The 25,810-nt window shown below is 42.6% G+C and overlaps 1 protein-coding gene across 3 annotated transcripts in view; it reads left to right on the top strand.

Moving 5' to 3' along the window:
• The window catches only part of LRP6 (LDL receptor related protein 6), a 129,810-nt gene extending 110,694 nt beyond the window's left edge, over positions 1–19,116 (top strand). The window contains exons 16-23 of one of the 3 annotated variants that reach the window (XM_063355443.1): positions 1,305–1,514; positions 2,852–2,977; positions 4,394–4,588; positions 6,299–6,409; positions 8,276–8,506; positions 9,740–9,876; positions 11,067–11,164; positions 12,949–19,116. In XM_063355443.1, the coding sequence (XP_063211513.1) occupies positions 1,305–1,514; positions 2,852–2,977; positions 4,394–4,588; positions 6,299–6,409; positions 8,276–8,506; positions 9,740–9,876; positions 11,067–11,164; positions 12,949–13,240 (1,400 nt within the window). In that variant the 3' untranslated portion in view covers positions 13,241–19,116. Of the gene's footprint in view, positions 1–1,304; positions 1,515–2,851; positions 2,978–4,351; positions 4,589–6,298; positions 6,410–8,275; positions 8,507–9,739; positions 9,877–11,066; positions 11,165–12,948 lie in introns of all 3 variants that reach the window. The other 2 variants (XM_063355434.1, XR_010073666.1) reach the window with 2 other exon arrangements.
• The last annotated feature ends 6,694 nt before the right edge of the window (positions 19,117–25,810 follow it).

Raw genomic sequence — 25,810 nt, 5'->3', positions numbered from 1 at the left:
CAGAGGGACAGAACTTACTCAAATTATAAAATCATAAGATACTTGTGTCTTTTGTCCCATAACATTATCTTTGTGTGGGTATGGTAGAGACATTTTTCTGTGGTATTCAGTTGTACTAGTATATTTTTACAGGACAAAATATAAAAACTTCTTGGAAATTGTTTTGTGGATGAACATATGCAAAGCTATTGTCTGCTGTAGTGAAAGTGAAGAATAAGCATAGCAGTGGGCCCAGATATCTGAAATACCAGGATTTATATGTAAATTTTCAAGCTGTGGCCTAATTTTAGACTGTGTGCTATTGTTTCAGTATTTCAAAATTGAAGCAGATTCCTTATGTTAGTAATTTTGTGCTCATAACCTGATAAACCTCACTGAATATTTGAGTGTTAATTTCTATATCATGTCATGTAAAATAAACAAAGCATGGGTTAAACCTCGCTCTTGAACTCTTAGGTTTTGAATAACACATTTTCCTTCAGTGTACGAGTTATAAAGTCTTCACTGTCTTTGGGCAGCCTTTAATGGTATCTTTAAAACAGCTGCTGACTGTCTTCTGTTTATGTGGAGTGTTAACCATGAAGTGTGGCAGTTGCTCTTGACTATATTTAATGCCAGGTAATCTGGCATAAAAGTCAACAAATACTCTTCAGAGGCCTAAAGCTAAAGCTTCTTGAGTGCTACCAGTGATTGCTAAAGGAACCGAGGAAAGTAAATCTTCACTAGGAAGAAAGGAGCATTCCCAATTTATCATGAAAACCTTAGTGAAGATAATGTAGTTGAAACAAAACAATATGAGGAAGTCAGAAGTCAAGTGTTTACTTTAATCTCATAATTCATGTGAAAAGTATCAAGTACTTTGTCTTCACTTGGATTTTATCTTGTATTAGTTAACTCAAGCTAATAATCCGTCTTCTTATTCCCTGCTGTATGCCAAGACAAAGCATCTCTCCAAAAACGGATAGAAGAATGAAAAGAATTACCAATTCTCATCATATCGATAAAAGACGGGATAGGCTCATGCGAGCTGATCCCCAACTCCAGATGCTTCTTAAATACAGTTAATATATTTGAAGCATGAAAACTGTCGTCTTGATGAAAATAGGAAAAAAAAAAAAATTATCATCTGTCTGCAAAACGCATCACTCTTGCATCAGAAGACCCAAGATTGCTTGTGTTTCTGTAGTAGGCTTGGCTGGTACTGTAAAAGTAGTGGAAAATAGTGGTATGAGTTGCGTAGAAAATGTTTGAGATAGTATTTCCATTGATTCCAGTTGAGCTAAAATGCTTTTTCCCTTCTGCAGGTGCTAACCGGATTGTTTTGGAAGACTCTAATATCTTGCAGCCCGTGGGGCTAACTGTATTTGAAAACTGGCTGTATTGGATTGACAGGCAACAGCAGATGATTGAAAAGATTGATATGACTGGTCGAGAAGGACGTACAAAGGTCCAGGCTCGTATTGCACAACTCAGTGACATCCATGCTGTGAAAGAGCTCAACATTCAGGAATACAGTAAGTGCAATCCCTGTTTGCAAATGCAAACAGTACCTGTGGGGCTTGAGGCAAGGAGTGGCCGTGGAAAGATGAACCTGTTTTGCCTTGTCGCTGACCGACATCAGCGCAGATCGAAGGGGCCAGAAGTTGGTATCGTTTTGTGTCTGTACATCACCAGCATGCAATTAAGTTTGTTTCCTTCAGGCATTTGGCCGTGGACTGGAAATCTGTCACAAGTCCAGCATCACGTTTTGTTGCTGATGACAACTTTATTGGTAGTCCCATACCAGGCACCTGGTATTTGAGTGTCTATAGGCACAATGGAACTGTCCGGTTATCCCTTGTAGACGATTACGGCTGCAACGTGCTAGTGAGTTGCTATTAGGTGTTTACTCCGTTTAGACAAGCACAGCTCCTGGAGCCTTTTATTAGGAGTAACTATTTCAATGGACTGCCTGCCATGAAGGCGAAGGGAGCAATTTTTGTCAGTGGCAATTCATATTGAAAGTAAATGACAGAAGAACAACATTGCATTGCACAAAGCAAGTGTGTATTAAATAACAATTTATGTTGAACATGGCTGCCCTTTTAAAAGTTTTCTGTTTACCAGGATATAGCCTTGCCCCACGCACACATGCTTGAAACAACGGGAGCTGGATGGTTAAAGCAGGAAGGCAGCCGTCATCCTGGAGGAAATGGGCCTGGTTAATAGGCTGTGGTGCATGCCTTGGAGAAATGCGTAGAAAACTGTCTGGGGATGTTTAATTAAAGCATCAGTGCAGACTACTACTAGTTTTGTTTGCAATTAATCTCAGTAAATCTGTCAGGAGTTCCAAGAGAAGTATGTTGTCCTTATTAAACATTAAAATGAAGAGGCATATTTATCTAGAGCATGTTAATTTAAGTTTCAGAGACAGTATGAAAGCTTCAGAATTCATAAATTAGAAAAGTTTACTTTTTTAATGGTCTTTGATAGAGAAGATGAAGTATGTAGTCCAAGGCATCTTTTTGTATTACTAATGCTACTATTTTTGCTGCAGAACTAATTCTACCTTGTACTAGAAGCAAAATACTTTGAGTACTGTTTACTGTTTTAGGAGACTCCATGTCATGATTCTCATAATGTTGCATATCACAGACAGTGATCAGTGTGCATGACAATTCTTGATGTGTGTAAAGGGAAAAAATGCACGTAACAAAATACGACTTTTCTCGGAGTTGTTTCTAATAGTGCTTTCCCCAGGGGGAAGAAAGCAATGAAGGGAGTCCTGTGCTCCCAAAGAAATCACTGAAAGATTGTAAAAGAGGTGGGGATTTCTTGTCAGTACCTGTCTTTCTTATTTTTAAAATCACAGGACAGCATCCTTGTTCTCAAGATAATGGTGGCTGCTCTCACATTTGCATCGTGAAGGGTGACGGCACCACACGCTGCTCTTGCCCAGTCCACCTTGTTCTGCTGCAGGATGAGCTGTCCTGCGGAGGTAAGTCCTTCCCGTGCTCTGTGTCACTGAGCTCTCAGCTTGTGGCTTAGGAGGGCGGGTCTCCATCTTTAGGGGTGTCTTCTGAGCAGAAAGAATGTGACAGCCCACCAGGTGCTGTTATATGCTTTTACACGCTTACCTCTTTGACCCCCTCCTTCCCCCAAGCTAAATCGGCAAGTATTGAGAAGGAGTAAGAGAAGAGGGAAAAATTCAGTAGTCAATTGTTGAATAAGGATTTATGTTCACCCTTTCTACTTAAGACCACTGGTCTACTTAAGACCACAAAAAAACTTGTTTTTTTTAATTGTATGTTTTTTGTTACTTTTTTTCTGTCACTCTGTATGTTCTGCTTTTTCAAATAGTGGTAGATTCTCATGTTCTGGTATATTGCACCATGTCTGTGTTGTTTTATTCTTCTCTGCTGTCCTCTTCAAACTCACCCTGTGTGTGTCTTTCTGAACTGCAGTCCCAGAAGGGCGAATTGCCTTCTCTGTGGTGATATGGCCGCTGTAGCCTACGCCCTGGTGTCTCCAAGGGTGGGGTTGAAATTGGGGAGAGGAAAGGCACTTTGGTGCTTGGGTCTCTTTGTGACACCGTACTGAATGGATTTATTATGCAATCTTCTCGCCATCAAGGCGACGTGTGGTCTCACAATGGAACAAGAGCTAACATAATCCAGATATTTTCTCAAAGCAAGTTTAATACCAGGCCAAAAGAGGGGGGAGGAAAGGGGGATTAAAAAAAAAGGAAAAAAAATTCACACTTACTTACTGCATGAGATTAACAGTTACTGTAGTAAATGTTAAATAACAGCTAACAGCTGTGTTGAGGTAGAGGGACTTGACTAGATGGAGCAGTTTTTTGTCGTTTTAAAAGAATTTTGACTGAACAGAGCTGTCGAGGGCACATAACTAGACATTGAGTCACAGTGCATCCATCTGCAGCGCATTACATCCTTTTAGCATTTTCTATACAGTGACTGTCGAACATTAAAAAGAAAGTGAACCATCGGTTGTGTTGCAGGGAAGGGAGAGTGAAACGTGTGTTGACTTTTGAAGACCTAACTAAGAGAAGGGTGTAAGAGGCTGAAGTGGGAAGGGAGGAAATTGTGTTTTGAGTGTGGATGTTTCTCTGTTCCTCTTGTTCTTTGTCTAATGAACCTCCATCAATGTGAGCCTGCATCAGTCACGTGGGGCTCAAGATCTGCACAAACGACTGCGGAGGCAGCGGGGGTGGAAGTTACCGTATGACATGGCATGTTTATCAGCTGCTTGATAAATCAAAGCAGCTGAGATCTTCTTGTCCTTACCTGTCCTGATCTACTGTTTTTTCACCTGGATTTTTAATTTTTGTTTGTTTGCTTGATTTTTAAAGAACCACCAACATGCTCCCCTCAGCAGTTCACCTGTTTCACAGGTGAGATTGACTGCATCCCGGTGGCCTGGCGCTGTGATGGTTTCACTGAATGTGAAGACCACAGTGACGAAAAGAACTGCCCAGTGTGTTCAGACACCCAGTTCCAGTGTGAAAGTGGACAGTGCATAGACAGTGCCCTCCGGTGCAATGGAGAAGCAAATTGCCAGGACAACTCAGATGAGAAGAACTGTGAAGGTACATGGGATCTTTCGGACTGTGATGAAAATAAAGCTGTCATGTGCGGGGACACTATGATAGATCCCAAAGTCATCGCTGAGTAGGATTTGGAAGGATCTGAGGTTCTGCTAGTTTTTAAACTGATCTATTGAATGGGAAGTTATTTCTCAACTCCATACTTTTGTTTCTCCACCTGTGAGATAGAAATAAGTTTGATCTCCTGCACAGTGATTTAAGCTCTGTTTGTGAAAAGTACTATTACAAAGATAATATGTTTTTAAGCTTTAGAAAGTTGGTAACTAGGAGTGAATTACAAAGTGGAGCAAAACCTTGTCATAGTTTTTTGTGTGCTGAGTACCAAGTAAAGGTCTTGGGATTGTTTATTTTATAATACCTGAAAAAAAAAAATGAAGTTAAGCTTTTGTGAGTAAGTGGGAGTGAGAGACAGATGAGATTTCTGGAGACCTCTTGTTCCTGTAGAGCAGAGCAAAAGAGAATATTTAAGCCATTATTACAGATGGAAGTACTGTTGCCAACACAATGAGAATTAGGTTCTCTTAATTTTGGAAAGGACAGATTGCGCTGGTGGAATCTGAACTACTCCACCACTATACAACGCGAAACATGAGCAAACTCGCCCTTTCCCCACTGCGCAAGTAGTGAGGAGTTGTAGGGACAACCTGTAAGCTTGAAAGGGTGCATCTTCTCTACATCCTTTCAGTACATTTTCCTTCTTTGAAGAGACTAAGGGTCTTTGAAACAAGGCAGAATTTCTTTCCAAAAGATGTGCTCCAGCTCAAAAAAAACCATACAGACCAATGCTGAAATTCCTGTGTGATGAAAGGTGGTTGTTACCAGATGAAATGCCGACATCTGAAAATACATTGTGCATGTTAGCTTCCCAGTTACCATCCAGTGGCTGGAGATATCAGCGGCCCTGTTACTCAGAGTATTCACGTTGATTACAGATCAGAAAAGCCTTTAGTTTAACTTCTTAATTCCACTGAAGTCAGAAAGAATTTCTGGATTTATGAGAAACAGGAGGCAAAAATATGTGTAAACAACAGCAGCCAGCACCTTGCCTGCAGCACCTTTTTTCCCAAAGTGATAGTTTATTTTTTTAGTATGCTGGCAAAGCTCCAGTTTTATCTTCTGTCTTTCATTTCGGTTTAAAAACATAATGTCAAGTGAAATATATTGTCTCATGATCAAGGAGTTTTCTGGTTTACAGGAAGAGCACAAGGGCATTGAGAAACCACATTTGTCTGTCTTAAACAATTTTATCATCATGGTTTGGTAGATTTATTTTTAATAACTTAATTCTTCTCTCTTATAATACAGTAAATGCTTAGAGTTGGAGATTCTTACAGCAATTTTGCAATAACTTATCCCAGGCACTTAGCCTGGGACATGGGATAAGTACCTGTGTTCTCAGTGGCTGTCTGCTTCTGAGTTAGTCAAGGTAACTTTACCTTGTAGTGTCCCTATTGTAAATAGGCAGTAAGGACCGGGTGCGATATCCTAACAGAACACTGAATCACTTTTTATGCCTGATTAGCATGAGGGATTTTGTGTGCCACTGGCTATTTTAAGAAATGAAGCTATCAGCAGGCTTAGCTCTCCCAGGATGCTCCTGATTGTGTGCTTTGGTGTCTTGTTTTCTTAATAATTTTAAAGAGTAGAAGCCTTTGATACTGACTCTTCTTGTGTGGGGGCTTCTCTTTCCAGTGCTTTGTTTAACCGACCAATTCCGCTGTGCCAGTGGGCAGTGCATCGGGAAAAGCAAGAAATGTGATCACAACTTGGACTGCAACGACAGCTCAGATGAGCAAGGATGCTGTAAGTGTGAAACCTGAGACCAGAGCCACGACTGCAGCATCCAAAACTTGTTTCTTACCTTCTCTATGAGTTAGATCTTACTCTGCCAACCAGACTGAATTAATTGTTCCCATAATGAATGCTTCTGTTCCTAACTGCTGTCATGCAATTAATGCACAACATGGTGAAATAGGAATAACAAAAATAACTAGTATTCTGAATGTCCTGGTTTGAGGCAGAAGTAGTCTCTGAGGCAGAGCAGGCTAGTAATATTTCCACTTACCTTTTTAAACTTTTAAAAGAAATATAAGGTTTCGTTTACTATAATCTGTTAGTATGCTGAGTTGGTGCAGTGTTTAAAAAAAAAAAAAATCTTTCTAGCAGCATGAGGCTTTTATATATAACTGCTCTGCTTCATGGTTTTCTCATCCAGAGAATTATTAGCAGGTGCTTTTAGAACCAGAGGCGCACTCTGTTTATAGAGTAAACCTTCTAAAAATTCCTTTGTATCTTGAAGAGATGTAATTCTGAGCTTGATTTATGATTTGTAACATGTGATATCCCCTACCTTGAAATCTCCCGGGCTCTGCAAGAAAACCACTGCCTTTAAAATTCCAACTTAAAAGTTCATTTTCACTGTTGGTGCTTTAAAAGAAATTGTAAATAGGTACCTCTCTTCTTGTGTTAGAGATCCACGTATGGCAGTTGACACACACACAACTTGAAAATGCAAAGCCAGAGTTGGACCCTTGATCTTGTAAAGGGGTAATAGGAGATGTTCTGTCATGCTACCAAGTTGTTAGTGACATTATCACAGACATGTGTAGTTATCTTTATTATAGTTTATATATTTTGCTGTTTTGTAGCAGCGGATGGAAAATTAGCCTACCCAGAGTAGGATTGCAGTTGTCACTGTCCCTCTTCAAGTATGATCAGAAGTCTGTTTACTTATCTCTGTAGACTGTGACAAGCTGGTTAAAGTGTGGGTTTGGTGTTCAGGGAGAAGAAAATGTGTTGAGGAAAAGACTTTCAGTAATGGATAAGATGTAAAACACCAACTAGAACAGGAAAATACTTTAAAGTCTGCTTTTCTTGTCAAATTCATGAAGCACAGGCAGGGGGTTGTCAGTTATTCCCAGAAATGTCATTGCTTAGAATTGGTGTTGTAGGGAACGCCACTCATTTTGACTGTTGAATAATCATTCCGGGTAGATTCCTCACAACGATGGCACCTCTGAAGCTGATGCGTAGCTGTATCTGTGGGTCAGATGTGGAGTACGTTAGATAGTTTAATACATAGCAGCAAACCCAAAATTCATCATTGGTGCATCAATTCTACTGTTCAGCACAATTGAAGGTTACACAGTTGGGAAAAGGGAGTGCCAGTCTGTTACACTGAGTGACAACCCAGGTGCTTATGTGATGAGGTGCAACATGAAAAGTAGTTGTCATTATCTTTAATGACAAAAAAAAAAGCATAACTGGAGTCCCGAGCACAGTGCCATCTGGAGTCATGGCTGCAGGTCTTGTTCATCAAGTTCAAAGGATAGCCCGGCCTGTCAGCATGAAGCAAGATCAGGACGTGGTTCATCAGCCGCCCTGCACATGCATGTGCTGTTCACTTCCTGTCATTTATGATTCAGAAACCTCTCTGCGTGTCTGGAGGTCATCTTGTGCACAAGTAGCCCTTATGGACGCTCTGAGTCTTTGAACAGACCTGCTCCAGTGCCTGTCTGTTCCTCCCATATATTAATTTGAAAGCTGTTGTCTCTCTACAGAAGAGAAGGCTTTTATTTTTCCTGTGTGGCAAGATGTCAGGAAAACTGATGCTGGTATGTGAAGCAGTTGGATTAATTTACACGGTACGATTTTCCTTTTTCTTTTTAGACACAACGGAGGAGCCTGCGCCACAGCCCAACAACACAATAGGCTCCATCATTGGTGTGATCCTTACAGTTTTTGTGGTTGGAGCGATGTACTTCATCTGCCAGAGGGTGTTGTGCCCACGCATGAAGGGAGATGGGGAAACAATGACCAATGATTACGTGGTGCATGGACCAGCCTCTGTACCTCTTGGTTATGTGCCTCACCCAAGCTCTCTGTCAGGTTCTCTCCCTGGTGAGTAAATGGTGTGATCCTTGTCCTGCTCTTTGTCACCATGTAGTTGTAGCTGAGGATACTGTGCATGTATGCACAGGAGATGTCCGTTCCAGATGCATAGTTGTTGGAAGCCAGGACTGTCAAGGCTTCTCGCCATCCTTCTTTATAATAATGAACTGATACTCTACCTATGCTATTCACAAGCATTTAGATATTTTGCGGAACCATAAGCTCAAATAGATATGCATACCGTGGTAGTTCTCTTCTTTTGCTACTAAAGAAGCCTCTTTTTGGACTATTAAAGCATGAGCAAGGTGTCACGACAGTACAGGCGTACAGGGTTACATTCATGGGACTTTAAACATTATGTAATTATTTGTTAGATGTGTAGACCAGGTTTTTATGCTTGTGAAACTTCTTATAAAGTCTGCGGTGACCGGCAATAACTGGTCTTGTTTCATGATGAAGTTCCCAACACCAATCCAAGCCCGTGATGCTACTTCTGTTTAAAAAGTAAGACTTAACCGCAATGCTGCACTTCATTTATATGCATTGCTTCTGTATATATTGATTAAATATGTACTGTAACTCGTGGCTTTGGATCCATCAGGTTCCAGTCAGAACATAGAGGTTCTGTGAGGCTGTTACAGGGTTAAAATAATGCACCAAATTTCTTTGCTTTCTGTAATAACCTGCTTTCATAAAGAGAGTCTTTGAGCAGAATTTTCACCATTATTTTGAGCACAGTGGCATACCTCTCCGTTTCTCACTTGGCCTCTCTGCCAGTGTGCTTCAGTCCAGTAGCAAAAGCTCACTTAACAGTGTGGAAATGAAAGAACACAAACCCTCTCTTCTGTTGCACAAATTTCAGTTGCTCAGTTGAGGTGGTCAGAGTCAGTTTCACGTTTTATTCTGAGGCATAGAAATAGTGCCTGAATGCCTGTTCTCTCAAGTCTCTTCCAGCCATTCGAGTGAAAGAAATCTGTTTCTGTTCATGCAGCTCTAGTGTAGCCCAGTGCCAAGTCCTGCAGTTGAGTAGCAGTTACACAAAACCAACATGTCTATTTCCTGACAGTCTTCATTACAATTGTCCATCAAGGAGCACTGAATTTGCTGTTAACACCAAGAAGATTAATTTTGGTTTTAGGAGTTGTGCTTATACTGCCTTTATCCTCTAGATTATGTTTTTAAACTTTCTTTTCTCTCTTTGATTTGAAGAATTTAATATTGACGTACATCTTTGTTCTTCAGGGATGTCTCGAGGTAAATCTGTGATCAGCTCCCTCAGCATTATGGGAGGGAGCAGTGGGCCACCCTATGACAGGGCCCATGTCACAGGAGCCTCTTCCAGTAGTTCTTCAAGTACCAAAGGCACTTACTTTCCTCCAGTAAGTCATTCTATTATTCATAGACCTTTAATAACTTTCAGGGAAGTGTCAGTGTTTTTCTGAGGATAATTAATTGACAGATGAATGTTTTCTTTTAAATTTCTAGCCTAATATACTTGTTTGAATATGGAGTAAGTGATTTTGAAAGGGAAAGGAGAGGAGATTGTCTTTTTCTAAAACAGTATAGGAATTTTCAGTTAATTTTAAGAAGTCGTGAGAGCGCTCAGTGCCAGGAAAAGAAGTTAGGTTGAATGCCAGGATGGATGAAAAAATCCTTATAAAAAAATCCCTTCGTCAGAGCGATCTCCTTTCATTATACTCTGCCATGTGCCTCTGGAGGTAAAACCATGGTTGCTTCTCTATAGACCTTTCAAGGAATTAAAATGAAGTTTTGTATCATGCATCTCGCGAATGACAGATAAATAAACAAACAAGCATCTTGCAACTCCATAGCGTTCCTCTAGTCACAAACAGGTAGTGTGCTGCGCTAGATGCTATATAAAAGTTGGTACCAGCCCTAGAGGGCTCCCTGTCTCTTTACTTGAAGCATCAGTGGTTGTTGGTTTAGATATTTTTATATAAAGTCCACCAAGCCACTGTCAAAAGTGTTAAAAAGTTACATGCTCGGTCAGTGCAGGCTGAAATCTTCAACTGTCTGTTTTCACTTCTGAGAATCAACCCATCATGTTATATCTTTAAATTAATCAAAATACTGTTTGTGCAGCAAGAGCATGCCAGTATAGGGAAGAAACGCTTGTCTTGGACAGCACGCTGCAAGTATTATTAACAGCATAATACTTGGGGACTACAGCTAGCAGGAGCAGACATCTGCCAGTTTGCCTAGGGCGGTGGTATCCCTAGTGACAATCTAGTATTGAACAGCTAGCTTCAACTTTACTTTTTAGCACCGGGTATGTCAAAATAGCAACAGCAGTCAGCGTTTTTTGAGAAGAGCTTAGTAATGGCTTCTATGGGAATGGTAAAAAGAGGCATTACCAATGTCTGTTAAAGAACTGCGGAATAAACAGAAGAAAAATCCTGTTTGTTGGGAGGGGCTATGCATGTAGTTCTTAATTTAAGGTTCCTATTAAACAGTGCTAAAAAGAAAATTTGTAAACTGATGTTTTCTTGAGTTTCCTTAGTTTGCTTTATTTTTTTTAAACTGGCTTTTTTCTTTTTTTTCCCCTTAGATTTTGAACCCACCACCATCACCAGCTACTGAACGTTCACATTATACCATGGAATTCGGTTATTCTTCAAACAGCCCATCCACTCATAGATCCTACAGGTAATTACTATTACAATAGCTGCCGTCAGGATCAAAGCAGTTAGTGGAGAAAATGCAGAATAAAGACAGCCTCTGCTCCATCAGAATTGCAATCAAAGGCCCTAATTCTGCAAGCACTAAAAGAGGTGCTTAAATGGGTTCACATGTATCGTGTCACCAAAGCGTGCATATAAGTGCAGCACTGTTCGAGGTAAATCGTACGCTAAGTGGGTTAGTGGTACACCTCTTGGGTATTTTGCTTTAGGGGGAATGACGACACTCATCACGAAATTAGCTAAATGCCAAAAGAAACCTGGTACCGTGATAACTTTGAGCCAAAAATACTTACCCTGGAGTGAATCCTGCCTTTTTTTTAGGCTTCTGTAATAAATAACATGTTATGTAATTATCAGAAATGATAGGCAAACACCATGCAGAGGCTAGTAGTTCAGAAGTAACATTAATATTATGGCCTAGACAAAGCACAGAAATTCTAGTTAGACATATTAAGGGTTAATACCTGAAAAAGGTTGCTAACTTTTGCGTATTTTCTGTGACTAATATTTATGGGCATGCAAGCTTTATTTCTGTTTACTTGAATGTACCTTTCTTACCTTCCCTGTAAGATGCTAGAGTTCATTATTATTTTATAACTAGTTACCAAAAATGAAGAATGAGCCACGTACTACCCAAGGGTGTAAAGGTTCCCCTCGCAAATCGCTAGCAGATCTGGTCAATGAGAAGAGCGCGCTGTATTTGTCTACTGAAAGAAATGCCTCCCTAACACAGAGCCTTTGGGGGCTTTTGGATAATGAGGTCTCTGGGGCTGAAAAGACATCGCTTCTCCATTAGCAGAAAATATGGCCTCTGTTGTGCAGAAGGTCAGACCAGATGTTTATAATGATCCCTTGCAGCCATATGAAAAATCTTTTAAAATGATGAGTAATTTTCTAATGAAAGAAACCCAAATTTTGGCACTGGCATGAATCATGCTGATTGCTGGTTAGCTGTTGTGACTTTTAGTATCATAAACGGTATTAGGGATGTAGTGTAGGGTTGAATGTTTTCTGAATACTCCCTCACCCAAAAATAAACCCTGGCCTTGCTGCTTCTGATCTTCCCATCTTTCCTAACATTCTGACTTGAATATAGAGGAGCTGCATCCCCACCTGCCCCCAACAACTGACTGTGATGCTGGTGGTTGTAGCTGCCAAGCACCTCCCTTTCTAATTCGTTTTCTGTAAACTATCTTGGGCTCGTTCTAAAAGACGTTTTGTGGTAGCAGCCTTCGGGAATTCCATCCCAGTTACTGCTCTGTGGAGTGGTTCTCCTGACTGCTATGAATGTGCCAGGCGATTTTCAGTCTCCCTGTCTAGGCTTGGAAGTTGGTATCCATAAATTGCGTAATGGAAACAGAATGTCTTCTCTATATAATTGCAACATAGCTATTTCTGCCCCCCACCCCGTGCCCTTCCTGCCCCACTGTCTTAAGAGCAACTTTTTCTACCTTAAGTAAGCCCTTAGGGAGCTTGTTGTCCCTAGATACCAAATAATTAGCAACCCTTTCACTAGTTGCTATAATTTGGCTGATGCTGTAGTGCAGAGGTGGGCTTTCTGCAGGGCAGTTAGCAAGTTTGAGGTGTAAGAGAGAAAAGCGTAACGCTGATGTATCTGCTGCAGAGAGGTTGACCCGCTCCCTGTTTCCACCTTGGCTTATCCGTCACTCGCTTGTTTGCGGGTGCATCGCTCGAAATGCACCGTCTTTCTATATGCCGACGTTTTTTCCATAAATCTCCCCACTGCAGCTACAGGCCTTACAGCTACCGACATTTTGCACCTCCCACGACGCCCTGCAGCACGGATGTCTGTGACAGTGACTATGCCCCCAGCCGAAGGGTCACGGCAGCGACAGCCAAGGGCTATACCAGTGACTTGAACTATGATTCAGAGCCCGTCCCCCCGCCGCCTACTCCACGCAGCCAGTACCTGTCGGCGGAGGAGAACTACGAAAGCTGCCCACCTTCCCCGTACACGGAGCGGAGCTACTCGCACCATCTCTACCCGCCGCCGCCGTCCCCCTGCACGGACTCCTCATGAGGGGTAGCCCCCCCGCCCCCTTATCTGCCTCCGCCGTGAAAGTGTAAATACAAAGTGTTCTACTGGGGATGGGGGGAGGGAGCTCTTGGCGAAGGATGAGGTAGGACAGTGTACAGTTAAATGTTATTAAATGGGGTGGAGGAATACTGAAGATATTTGTACAGAAATTAAAAAAAAAAAGGATATTTATATATTTTCTTAAACAGCAACTGCTGCTTGTGCCATAAGAAGAAAAATTTTTGTATAAAAGAACCCAGACATTTGTACAAAAAGTTTTTATTTTTGCAAATGGAACACAAAAACATGCCTTAATCCAGTGAAGTGACTGAGCACATAAGGAAATGGAAGGACCGGGATGTGTTACTTGTCCAGCGAGGTGAGGTGTGGGGTTTGTCAATACCAAAAATGTTTAAAGTAATTAATAATAAAGAAGTCCGTCTTAGAGCAGCATACCATAGATACTTGGAAGTAGCCAAATAACCTCTATGTTAACTACGGAGGGCCAGCAACTAAAGTTAAACTTGAAAATGCAGTCAGGACAGATATTAACCTTACACAAAGGGCTTTGTTTTCTACAGGAATACAGCAATCGTAGCAGTGAATCCAGAAAAATAATCACATGCTTTTTTAAATTAATACATCTCTGTTTTTTCCTTAATGCATTTACCAAACTAGAGCATTTAGAGCTCTCTCCTTTCTTCTGGAATGTCGATGATTTTTGTTGGAAACATTTTAAAGTTAGCTTTTTTCCTCCTTTTTAGCTTTTCCTGTCTCTTCTGCATCCTTTCTTCCTGCCCATGTCACTTTAAATCATGGTATCCTTATTTAAAGTACTGCTAGAACTGGGCTGCTGTAACTTCTCTTTTTTTCTCCTAATTAGCCTTGTCATGCAGTGATTATCATGCTATACATTACCTTCTTCATTTTGCCAACACAGTAGGATTCTGTTTTGTACCAGGTCAGTACGATTTTCACGTAATTGACAAGGGTAATATGCATATACCTGAATGATTTTTAGTCCCTTAAAAAAGAAAACCTTATTTTGACCTAGTGCCCACAAAATGTCAAATATTTTTATACCACATATAATATAGACAGCATATTTATAAACTATAAATTTAACCGTGGATTGTTAGTTTTACTGTAAATTAATAATATATCCTTGCAGTACTTTCAGTGTATATTGATATCACAGTATACAAATCTTATATATATAAATATATATATTATTTTTTCCTAGTAAGGAAGCATTTAATTTTCAGTGGAGCAACTGTCCATAAAAAAAAAGAAAGTTTTGATCATTGGAAGAGATTCCCGTGCTGTATTAACTGCTCATGATTTCTTTGTGTAAAGCCAGTTTTGCTCAGTATGATTTTGACATACCTCCTCTTTTGCATGGTGTGAGTTTAATACTTTAGTATTAACCGCTGTGAATGTCAAATTTTAAGATACTCTTAACCAAACCATTTTATATTCGCATCTCTATTTTTGTATATTATCATATTTAGCCCCTTCTCCCGTCAGCCTCATCATGGTGATTTTGACAGGGGGAGTATATAATCAAGTGAAAACATTATTTATGTAGGTTGAGGGGCAGCCTAGGATATTATTAACTCCTCTGACTCCAGTGCAGTATTTGAGTTTGCTTTGACTGTAGTGGAGCTCACAGTATACCTGATCTTACATGGCGTTATGCATTTGCACCTTCTGTTGACATCAAATCCACTGAAGGTGCTCGATGCCTTCAAAGAATGGTCCTCTGACTCTTCTCTATCAAAACAAAGGAACTGAGGAGCTTCTGCCTCCTAGCCTTTGGCCATAGTATGGGTGTAACAACTCTTCAGAGGTGCCGTTGGAGTTTTATTGTTTTCTGTTGCTTGTTTCCCAGCCAGTTTCAACTAAAAGAGAAATAATCTGAAAATCTGAAAATGTGGCATGGGGTTTAATTCATGCTGTTGACAGAATTAGTGACAAGTAATTCTTGCTAGTGCTGCCGCTCATCTGGAGTACTAGAGCCTCATTTGGTTTCAGCTCCAAGGAAAACTGTGGCATTGGGATTCCAGCGGTAATAAAGGGTCTTTATAGTGGTCCAAGATACCTGAGGAAACTTTAAAAAGCCTTGGTGGTCTCCAGGCTATTGCAGTTGATCTCTGGATCTGGCATACTAAGTTTTTTTGCCCAGCTTCATTCTAGGTATCTAGGAATCATGGTAGCTGTTCTTCTGGCTCTTCCTTGCTGATGAAGAAGCTTGTTTGTGTTCTCCAGCAGGATGGATGTTGAGGAGGGTATTGTGAACTATAAGGGAACTCGAAACCATTTATATGAAGGGGGGAGGGTGGGTGTGTCGGGGCGGGGGGTGTTGAGGCTGGCACGCCGATGAGAATTAGAAACTTCTCTGTTGTTTACATTTTTTCATGTGCAGCATTCCGTGTGGGGTTCACATGTGGAAACTTGCACTAATGAACTCAGAAGAATATTGCATTGTTGTATCTCAGTCCAAGTGCTTGTACTGCGATGGCAATGGTCTCTTCTTGCAAAATACTTTTTTCAGTGTGCCAATTTCTGTTTGAAAAACTCTAAGGTGGTTGAGCTTAAGGAGTGGTATCCTCTTTCTAGTGCGGTTGGACTGCCTCACTGAGGCTTCCTCTTGGAGGGGACTTCCTGCAGGTAAATTTGTAAGTGTGTTAATGACAGCGAGGGTTCTTTAGAAGAAAAACGTTCTCTGCACATGGATTGTGCTGCCTGTCTTCTTGTGCTAGTTTACGTCCATGCATAACTCAAGTCAATGGGATGGACATGTCATTCGGTGTAGAATTTGATCAAGTCTTTTGATACGTACATTTCAGTTTGTGTATCAGACATTCGGAGTGATCTGCCTCTGAGAGGTTCACATGGAGAGGGGGAAAGCAGATAGACTATGTTTTTCCACTGAAGATGACCAGCATAGAGAGCAGGTTGTTTCTCATCTGGGCTAACCAAAGAATTTATTTAGTGGGAAGCTGTGATCTGCCTTTGCAAGTACATGTATTTTCCCAGTAAATCCGGAGTAAAATTTTGAAAGAGTTGATGATCTGTGAAGTTCCTCTTGGGCAGATCTCCAAATTACAAAAGCATTGATGCAGCTTGCACACCTGACACTTTCACGGTGGATACACCATAGACTGACTGAGCACTGAGACTGAACGATTTCTCTCTGTTCTTCTCTGCCACTGAGCCAGTTGTGATTCATATTCCTTCCTTCCCTCAGCGAGGATCATCCTTTCTCCTGCTTCTCAAATTGACTGAGATGTTTGGACTGTCGATAACACACACATGTCAATTCAGGAGATCGTTAAAGTGGGTTTGTAGCATTAGCGTGGAAGTGGTCTCATTGATGTCAGTGAAACTTCTCCTTGCCTTTTAAGCTGAGCACAAATGTCCTTATCTTACAGCATCAGGTATGTACGCAGTGAGGCATTAACACAAGTACTTGTTGTGCACCTTGTCCTCTGTGTAGACACCTGGGGAGTGTTCATAGCTGTCTGCCTGGTGATGCTCAATCAGGAAAGGAACAGTCCTTTGTAGTTTAAAAAAAAAACAACAAAACAAACCAAAAAAGGACCTTATAGCATAATTTGTTGAAAACTAATCTTTGCACGTTCAACAGAAGCTTAGCATGTTTAAATGGCAACGTTAACAAGACCTAATCTTGCCTTTTAAAATTACACCTGCCGTGTCATACTGCATACATTTCCTACCTTCCTAAGGAGCACTCCTCATTTCTCCACTGATTTTGGATACCAAGATATTTATTTGAAAAGAACTTAAAACGATAAATGCAACCATGTACATAGCATTTGCATTTGAAATAAAGAATGGTTTCCATGAATATAAATTCATTCAACCTGTGCATATACATTAAATGAGATACTTGCAGTCATGCACAACATGCGAATGAGCCGGTTGATATCAAAGGATTCATCTTGCTATGAGTTGTAACTTTCAGTATTGTAAATTCCAAATTACTGCCCTAGCCTTTTCCCCCCACGTGCATGTACAAGTATATGTATGCAGGTATCTTCGATAATGTGAATTTACCCAAAGCTAGTGACTTCCGTGCATGCAGATTCACACACCCCCATTGACAGCTTCAGCCTCCCTGCCTTTGAGTGCTAATGCCTGGATGCTGTTCTGCTGTCTCATGCAAGCTGGCCTTCTTTTGACCAGGTTGTAGGACAGGCAGCAGAATACTTCCTACTTTAAACCTGAGTAATTAATGCTCTGTCATACCAGACAGGAGAGGAAGCACGGCCATTTTGCAGATGAGTAAAACTTCTGTCTTCTGTAGGTACATAAAAATCGATCTGTTGTAGTCCTGGCATAGTTATGAAGACAATTGCACCCAAACTGCTTGACACAGCAGGTGCTAAAAGCCACGGCAAGTGAAGGTGTGTGCAAAAAATATCCTTATTTATTGCTCTAATGGGCTTTGGTGGTGTTATGGTCTCCAGTTGTGCATTGCTTCTCCATTTATTATAGCCCACTCTCTAGAAATGGCTTGATTGGTGAATCTTAAACACAGATTCACTTGTTTTACTTTAAAGCAGTTAAACCCGTGCTAAGATGAAAAAAAAGCCACTGTCTTGAATATTGAGTATTCCCATTCCTTATTGCTTGGCAAATCTCCTCGAATTAATTGATTACCAGCATTCTGGGGGGAACTGCTTGAACTACAGAATTCCCTGGTCATGCATGCCGTTGAATCAAATGCCTTCTTCAAAATATCTCTTAAGAAGTAATCAATCAATTCTTTTTCCTGATGTTTTTGCCTTGAGGGTGTTTGTGGCACAATACTGTTACGGACAGAATCTGCTTTTCAACGTGTACTGTGCATGTAGCAGATTATTTATTATTTCTGCAACAAAAAAATAGCTGGTTCATGGGGTGCAAAAATAATTTGAACATTGTTATTCAGAAGTTACTTTCTTAGCCGTAAGATTTTTTTAATTGCATTTTCATGGGGTTATGGCTTGAAAGTTAACCTTTAACTTAATTAGCAGGTGACAGATACACCTTGAAAATAAGTTAGGAATAACCTGATAGCTTGTAAATGGCTGCGAAACATTCAATTTCTTTCTAAAAGAAGTCAAATATGATACGGCAGTGATCCAAAGTGGGCAATTTTCTTTCCTTTCCACCTTTAAAAAGGGCAGCTCAGTGGATGATGCCAGCGTAGCGTTTCTTTAGGGACTGGGTGATCCACTCCACAACTGTGCAGGGCAGGGTAGGTAAACCGTCCATATTCGATTTGGGCCAGATATTGTCTTAGTAGCACACAGCGTGATTGTTACGATGAAACTATTGGAGAGCAGTCTTGTTCCCCTCTTTTACATGAACAAGGAGCGGCTTTGAAGTCCTGATTAAAATGGCTGTAGCCTTAAGCCAGGCAGTTTAAGAGTCAGCGAGGGGAAAATGAAAGTGTCTTTTTCTTTTAAAGAGGATACCACCAGGCTTAAGCTGAACTAGCCTTGTTTGCAAGTGAAGGATCTGGTGCTGCTTTCAGATTTTTAATCTTGTTTTTGTTTTTTGTTTTGTTTGTTCTTTTTTGTAAGCTTTAATCACTGTTTGTCATTGTCTTAAAGCCAGCTGGTGTCTCTTGTTCATCAACTTTTGGTACGATGGTGCTTTGCAAGGATGTATTTATATTATAATGACCAACATTTGGTCAGCCCTATTCACTTATTCACTAACTTTTTTTTTTTTTTGTAAAATAAAGTGCTTTACTTGTAAGGTGTATATAAACCTTGTACAAAAATCCTTTCCAATTATTACTATAAACTGAGTTGTAACAAATGAAATGTTGATTTTTATAATAAAACTAAGAGTGAAAAAGGAGAGGTACTCTTCATTTTATTTCAGCATCTGGAGGACAGGTAATTAAAGTTAAAAGTCCATGTGTGTCTTTGCTCTCCATAAAAGCCAGAATGTGCTCAGTTTTCCGATGCTGTAGGCAGGTTCTGCAAACCCTGATGCATTTGCCTGAAACACGCAGCTGACTTCAAGCACTTCTGTTGATTTCTGTTATTCTGCAATGCAACTGGATACGTTTTAAAGTTAGAAGTCTCCATTATTGATCATTTACATTGGTTTACAGAGTAATACAAACCAGACAATTTTACCAAATAAATCCTTCTCAGCCTGGTTGGTTATTTTGGAGACTACTGATCTTTAAATCTGTACTGAAATGTTCACAGAGAGAGAAGTGTTTAACTTTAAAATGTAAAAGAAATTCCCCAGCCCCTTATTGTTTTAACAGGTTCCGTTGTAACAGATAGAAAACAGTTCTGAATTTATAAGCTCAGCACAGGAATTCCTGCCCCACTTGCATACACTGGTTGTGGGGGAAAAAAAAAATATGGCTTTGTATTAGTGTGGATCTGGCTACACTAAGATTAAGATTCTTTTACAGCTTGTTTTTCTACACAGAGGCATGGACAAGCCACGTATCACTGCCCACATCAGTAAAACAGGGCCTACGTTTATCAGTCTCACAAGATGTAAAAATAAATGGTACTCACTCTGAGCTAGTGTGCCATGCTTATTTCATTTCAAGGTGGCTATATTTATTCTACCTTGGAAAATGGGCCATTAGTCTGGAGCTGCTGGCTGCTGTGTTTTTCTCTAAAAAATGCCAATTTTGAATTGCTGCTGGGCTACAGAAGGCTCACCAGCTTTTTTTTTCTTTTTTTTTTTTTTTTTTGGGTAAACGACGGTTGCTGCCTTTCTACAGAGTCTGTGCAGTCGTAATTCATGTTGCTTTGGATTCCCTGAATCTTGGTCTCTCCTAGATCCAGCTGGTAAGCATCAGGGTGCATCTCAAATGCAGTTCTTGAAGGTACACACCGGAGAGCCGGTATGGACGGACACCACAAAGAGCAGGATCAGCCCTATCGATGAGCCACTTGAGTTAAATCTTGAAAAAAAACAAAACCAAAACCAATAGCCTTTAGAGGGAGAGCACGTAGCCCAGGAAACAGAAGTTTTGTTTTAGCTGCAGCTCCACCATGTGTCTTACCTGTGCCAGTTACCAAGGCCTCCAGAGATGGCAGAGCTGCTGAAATCGCGTTTACCAGGCGCCAAGGGGCAGCAGGCATAGTAAAGGACAATGGGGTATTTTCCATCATTTAAAAAAAAAAATATAATATTCCCTGCCCGTCTGAGAAAAGAACACTTGGAAGTCTGAAAAGAATTGACATCCTTTGCGTGATTCTGTGTCTTTCCTTGCGCACGCGCACGTGAACAGAGGTGGCTGCGAGCGCTGGAATCCTGCGATTCGTTTTGTCCTAGAGGAGGGACAAAACGCACTGCATTGTTGTTTTGATAGTGGGGAGAACCCTTCGTTAAGAGCATACAAACAAGATTTTTTTTTTTTTTTTTTTTTTTGATGCACCAGTATCGTCAGCGCTTCCCTAAGAAGGTGAGAACACAAAATCACATGCTTATTCCTGGAGGGGAACTGCTGAACGTGTTTAACTTGTTTCCACGGAGGAGATTTTGTACCTAGCTGAGAAACCTTTGCATGGGAATCAAGGCACATTTGGTAGAGCCGCCTACTGAAAAGGAGGCACCAGACAAGGGTGAAGTTTCACCTTGTATTGAACCTGCCGTGTGGAGCAGCTATTCCTGCATCCCTCTTCCTGGTGCATCGGGTTGGGAACATAAGATACCCGTTGGTGGGCTTAGTGCCTCTTTTAAAAGTAAAACAATAACAACAAAAAAATCCTTTCTCCTGTAGAAACTGCATGTCTGGGTAAATAAGCTTTACCTTGCCCTTGGTCACCACAAGATCTATGGTGGCAGCTAATGCAAACCCCCTGTTCGTAGGAGAGATCGGGAGCTGCCGGCCCTCTCCTGCTTGCACCCTCTGTTGCATAAAGAGCAACAGTGTTCAGTAGGAAAGGTCTGACCCTTGGGTCTCCTGGCTTGGTGTGGCACAGCAGTGATCTCACCCCAGCTTTGCTTTCACAGCAAGATACCTTTTTCAGGAGTTTAAGGGCAATGCTCTGCAGAAACGACGACGTTTGCTTCTCTGAGGACACATAAAGAATAGCGCTTGGGTCTGAGGAGATGAAAGGATTTGATGTGGTGTTTTCTATTTGGCAGCGTTGCCAAAATTCTTATCCCTATATCCTTGCCAAGAAACCAGTAACCACCTTAACCTGCAGAGCAGCTGGCTGGAGAGGAATGACTAAGTGACCGAGTGGCCTGGCACCAAGCTTCCCCTGCATGGGGAACACGTTTCAAACCACTGATGTTCCCTGCTGGTGGTTTGATGAATTAAAGAGCTACAGGCACCTCTTATGGCTACTGGGGTGCCGGGAGCCCGTGGTGAGGCATCCGACATCCTGGGAGGAAAGCCCAGGAGCTTTTACCTGCAGCTCAGGTGCTGTAAGAGCTGCTCCCAGTTTCCTGGGCCAGTTGCCCGTGCAGGGAAAGAGTAGTAGGAAAATGGTGTCAATCAGAGATGGGCAGAGAGGACCAATGTGGTTGGAAGGACCGTGGGGAGAGAGGAGAGGTGTAGTGTTTGTGTGCCAGGCCCCTCGTTCCTCTCCAAGGATGCACATTGAGGGGTATTAGGAAATTAGAGCTTAAAAAAAGATGAATAAAGGATGCAGGGCATGTGGTAGGAAGGGTCCTGGAAGTGTGTGGCAATAAGAAGAAAGGATAATGTTAGAGGTGGCTCTCTCAAGTCGCTCAGGAACACAGCGATTGCTCCTCAGCATTGCCCTAAGAACAAAGTGCCTGGTTGGCGTGGCAGGGACCCCAGAGGGAATAACCTGGTAAGGGTGGAGAAAAGGAACAGGTTGGGCAGCTCAAGGTGAGGAGCCAGAGGAGTCTGATTGAAAAGCAGAGAGTCCTGTGTTCTCTGCACCCCATCTGTGCTAGCAATGAAATAACCATTAAGGGCCCTGACTCCTGTGGGGCCAGACAAGATCAGTTGAGGACGGAGCAGAGGAGCCAATTTATGAGAGGCCTCTCCTACCCATCCCGTACATAAACACCCCTCTTTCCACGCCCATATCTCAGTACGGGGTGGGGAGAAGGGACATGCTGAAGAAGCCAAGAGCATTCCCTTGCATTCGCCCCCACAGCTGATCACCTTCCAGCTTTTTCCCAGATTGGTTCCCCTTTAAAATAAACAAACCAGAAACCAGTCAAACCTTCTTAAGTAACATCAGTCCTCTAGCTCTATCATAATGTGTGAAATCCACCTGCTCTTTGCGCTAAGTGGCTGTGAGGTGTTTTATGCAGCTGCTTTCTGCCTGATGTCACTTGCAGAAAACCAGAGTCACGGGATGCTTTGGGTCACAAGGGGCCTTAAAGATCATCTAGTCCGACCACCCTGCCATGGGCAGGGACGCACAGCATAACGAATGGCAAGGTACGGATGAGGTGAGGCTGGGAAAGGGTCACATCGATAAGTTGTTCCAGCTGAGAATGTCTTTTCATTGTCTGCAACTGGGGTTTATTTGGGTGATGCGGCAGCCACGCGAATGGGATAAGGACAGTGGTGAAAGCCAAGGCTGGGCATTGGTCTGAGCACAGAGCCTGAGGTGGCAGAATGAAGTGCTCGTACTCTGGGCACTGGGGGGGGAAAAAACATGGGAATAAAGAGGGGAAAGGAGAGTCGTCGGCTGTGTAGCAGAAGGTCGGAGAGGAAAATGCCAGGGCTGCCCAGGTCCGGCACTGGATAAAGCCTTGCAGAGAGCCAGTGTGAGACACTTGCTGATTTGGTGACCTTGGAGACATGCTCAGCTTCTCCCTGCCTCCATTTGGCCTTCAAAGCAGGAGGAGAAAACACCCTGGAAGCAAAGAGGCTTTTCTGAAGCCAAGCCAGAGAAACCCCCGTGCCACTGGCAGGTGAGGCAGCAGGGAAAGGCATCGCTTCGCGGCTGAGGGAGCCGGTGATGATAATGTGGTGAGATAAGCTGCTTTCTGCTCGGGCCTTCCTTGATTTGGCTCACAAGAAGCCAGCCGCCCCGCTTTTGTCCCTAAGAGCGGAGCAGCAGCACAGAAATCAGCATCGTGGCTTGATGGGGCGGAAAACGTGTCTGCGCTGGGCTCTTCGTGAGACTGTAAAGGCTTCCTGGTGGGGGTAATCCCTCTTGTGCACTGCCCTGATGGCAGGTTTTCGGCGGCAAGGCGCTATCATGCTGGCAAGAGTTGTCATTCGCCAGGGTTTGGGGCTGGCCGGAGGGCAGCCGGTGAGCTGGAGGAGGAGGTGGCGATCGGGGCGATGCATATGGGGAATCAGCTCAGAGCCTCTCGCTTGTGAAAAAGCGTTGTAAAATCCTCCTGTGAGCTGCGCCTGTGGACGGCCTCTTTCCTGTCTTGCACCTCCCCTGGCTCTCGTTACGTGGGGTGCCCTAATGAAAACCAGACCTCGGCCTCCAAGGGCATGTAACGAGCTTTTGTGCCTCGTTCCTTAGCGCAGGCCGCCGTTGTCCTCGCTGTGAAATCGCATTTGGCCGCTGTGGAAATGAGCGTGGTGTTGCGGACACGCCGACTTGACTTCAGGTGGGAAGCGAGCAGCAGGTGAGTCCTGCGGATCAAAGATCCAGATTTTAGGCAAATATGCACAGCGCTGAAAAGCCAAGGAAGAAGAGATCAGAAAATGACCCCTACTGTGGACAGGAGGAAGGTTTGTAAATTAATTTTGTATTAAAATGGCTCATGAGGCAATAGACGTTTTAAAAATAACCCCATCCATCGGTATATTATTCCTAATTTTATGTTTTTCAGGCATGCTCTGTTTGCTGGAGACAGGGTGATTCCTCCCTCGACGCCGCTTTCTTCTTTCCACCCTGAGAATGTTTTGAGAACGCCTGTGGCTGCAGCGTTGCTGTGCTTATGCGGGCTGTTGTGCTGAAGCACAGCTGTTAGGGATGAATTACTTGATGGAAGAAAACCGCTTTCAGATGCCTCTAATAAAAAGTTGTTCCACCAGCAGCACTAATAACAAAGGCTGACTTTTTTAAAGAATGTACTTCTCTCTCCTGTCCTTCCAGTGTGCTGACCATACGTCCTCTCCACGCTGTTTCTGCATTGCATCTGCCTCCCCAAAACCACCCCCCCAGCTCCCTGCCCCATCCCTCTTGGCCTTGGCCACTCAAAAGGCAGCGCATCCAGTACTGGGCTGAAGCGGGAGTTGAAGGAGGCTGGAGCTGAGGAACGTGGTCAACCACACGTGGTGGATGAGGAACCAAGGTCCACTTGTCCCCCTTTGGGGCAGGTGGGCTCTGGCGTTTGCGCATGTGAGGAGCAAGGTGGGAGGTGGTCAGGGGGGAGACAGGCGCAGATGCTCCCTCCGGGAGAGAGGAGCCGGGGGGGTGGTGAGGCACATGGGAAGAGGAGCACACGTGTGATGGGCTGTTCGATGGTTTGCCGACGGAGCAGGAAACCCAGAACCGCTTCTCTGCAGGCACTCCCACATCCCCACGTCCTGGGGTTTCCTCAACAGCTGGGGAAAAGGGCTGACATCAGTTAAACTAGAGTAATTGAGCCACTGGCATCCCTCTTTCTCCTCAGAAGAGAAAAAAAATGTTCAGAAATCAAAAGTTAGACAGCAGTATGGGCTTGTCATAAAGCCAGAATCCAAGGGAAAAGTTTTTGGTGAACGGTACCAGGTAGGGAAGAGTTGCTCTTGGTTTTCCCAGGTCTTTGTAGAAAGCGTAGGTCAGTCTCTCAGTCCAGGGACATGGGAATAGGTGGGAAAGAGAGATGTTTTTTCTGCTGCTTTAGGATACTTGTCTCCTTCTACCACACGCGTGTTTTTCTCTCTTCTCATCTGATGTTTGAATCATCCTTCAGCTTTAGATAGCTCCAGAAGGAGGGGACCAAGAAGACAGACAGGAGACGTAATCCTTATGCCCCTGTTGTTCATTTCCTTGAGTTAATTTTATGTTAGTAATAAAACCCATCTCTTTCCATGACTGTAAAAGGCAACAGGCAAGGCACCTGTAGAGCTAAGAGGGCTTGGCAATTCAGATTCATCGTTTACTGCAGGATTTCTCCAACATTTGTTTCCAATTTACCTGGCATTTGTCTTGCCGTTGTGCACGATGAGCCACTGTTGCTGTAAGCAGGGACTTGGTGGATTTGGTCTCCTGACTCCAGCGTGCTGCTGGGAGCCAACTCTAAGTCATCAAAAGGATTGTTTCAGAGAAGGCTTTGGGTTGAGTTTTGATTTTGTTTTTGGCAAGATGCTCGTCTTTATTGCATAGCTGTGTGAGATACACTTCGTATTTGAAATGATCCCTGGCCAGTCCGATTCCTGTATTATTTTGTGACATGGAAGACTTGGGGGCGAAATAAAAATGCACTGCAAGCAAGGATCATATTAAATATGAAGATCCCTCCCTTCTGCCCAAAAGCTTTGCTACTTGTAAGTCTAAAAGTCCTTAGAAGGAATTGAATTTCACATGCAGCACCAAAAGTAAGAATCTACTCCTCTCCCTCTATCTGTTACTGTTGCATTGCAACTGTGGTGTTGGTTTTCTATTTAATGATTTCTACATCTGTTCCTTCCAG

The sequence above is a fragment of the Chroicocephalus ridibundus genome, chromosome 1 (assembly GCF_963924245.1).
Source record: "Chroicocephalus ridibundus chromosome 1, bChrRid1.1, whole genome shotgun sequence".
Lineage (NCBI taxonomy): Eukaryota > Metazoa > Chordata > Aves > Charadriiformes > Laridae > Chroicocephalus > Chroicocephalus ridibundus.
The sequence above is the reverse complement of the archived record's forward strand: the minus strand, read 5'-3'. Positions and strand labels throughout refer to the sequence as shown.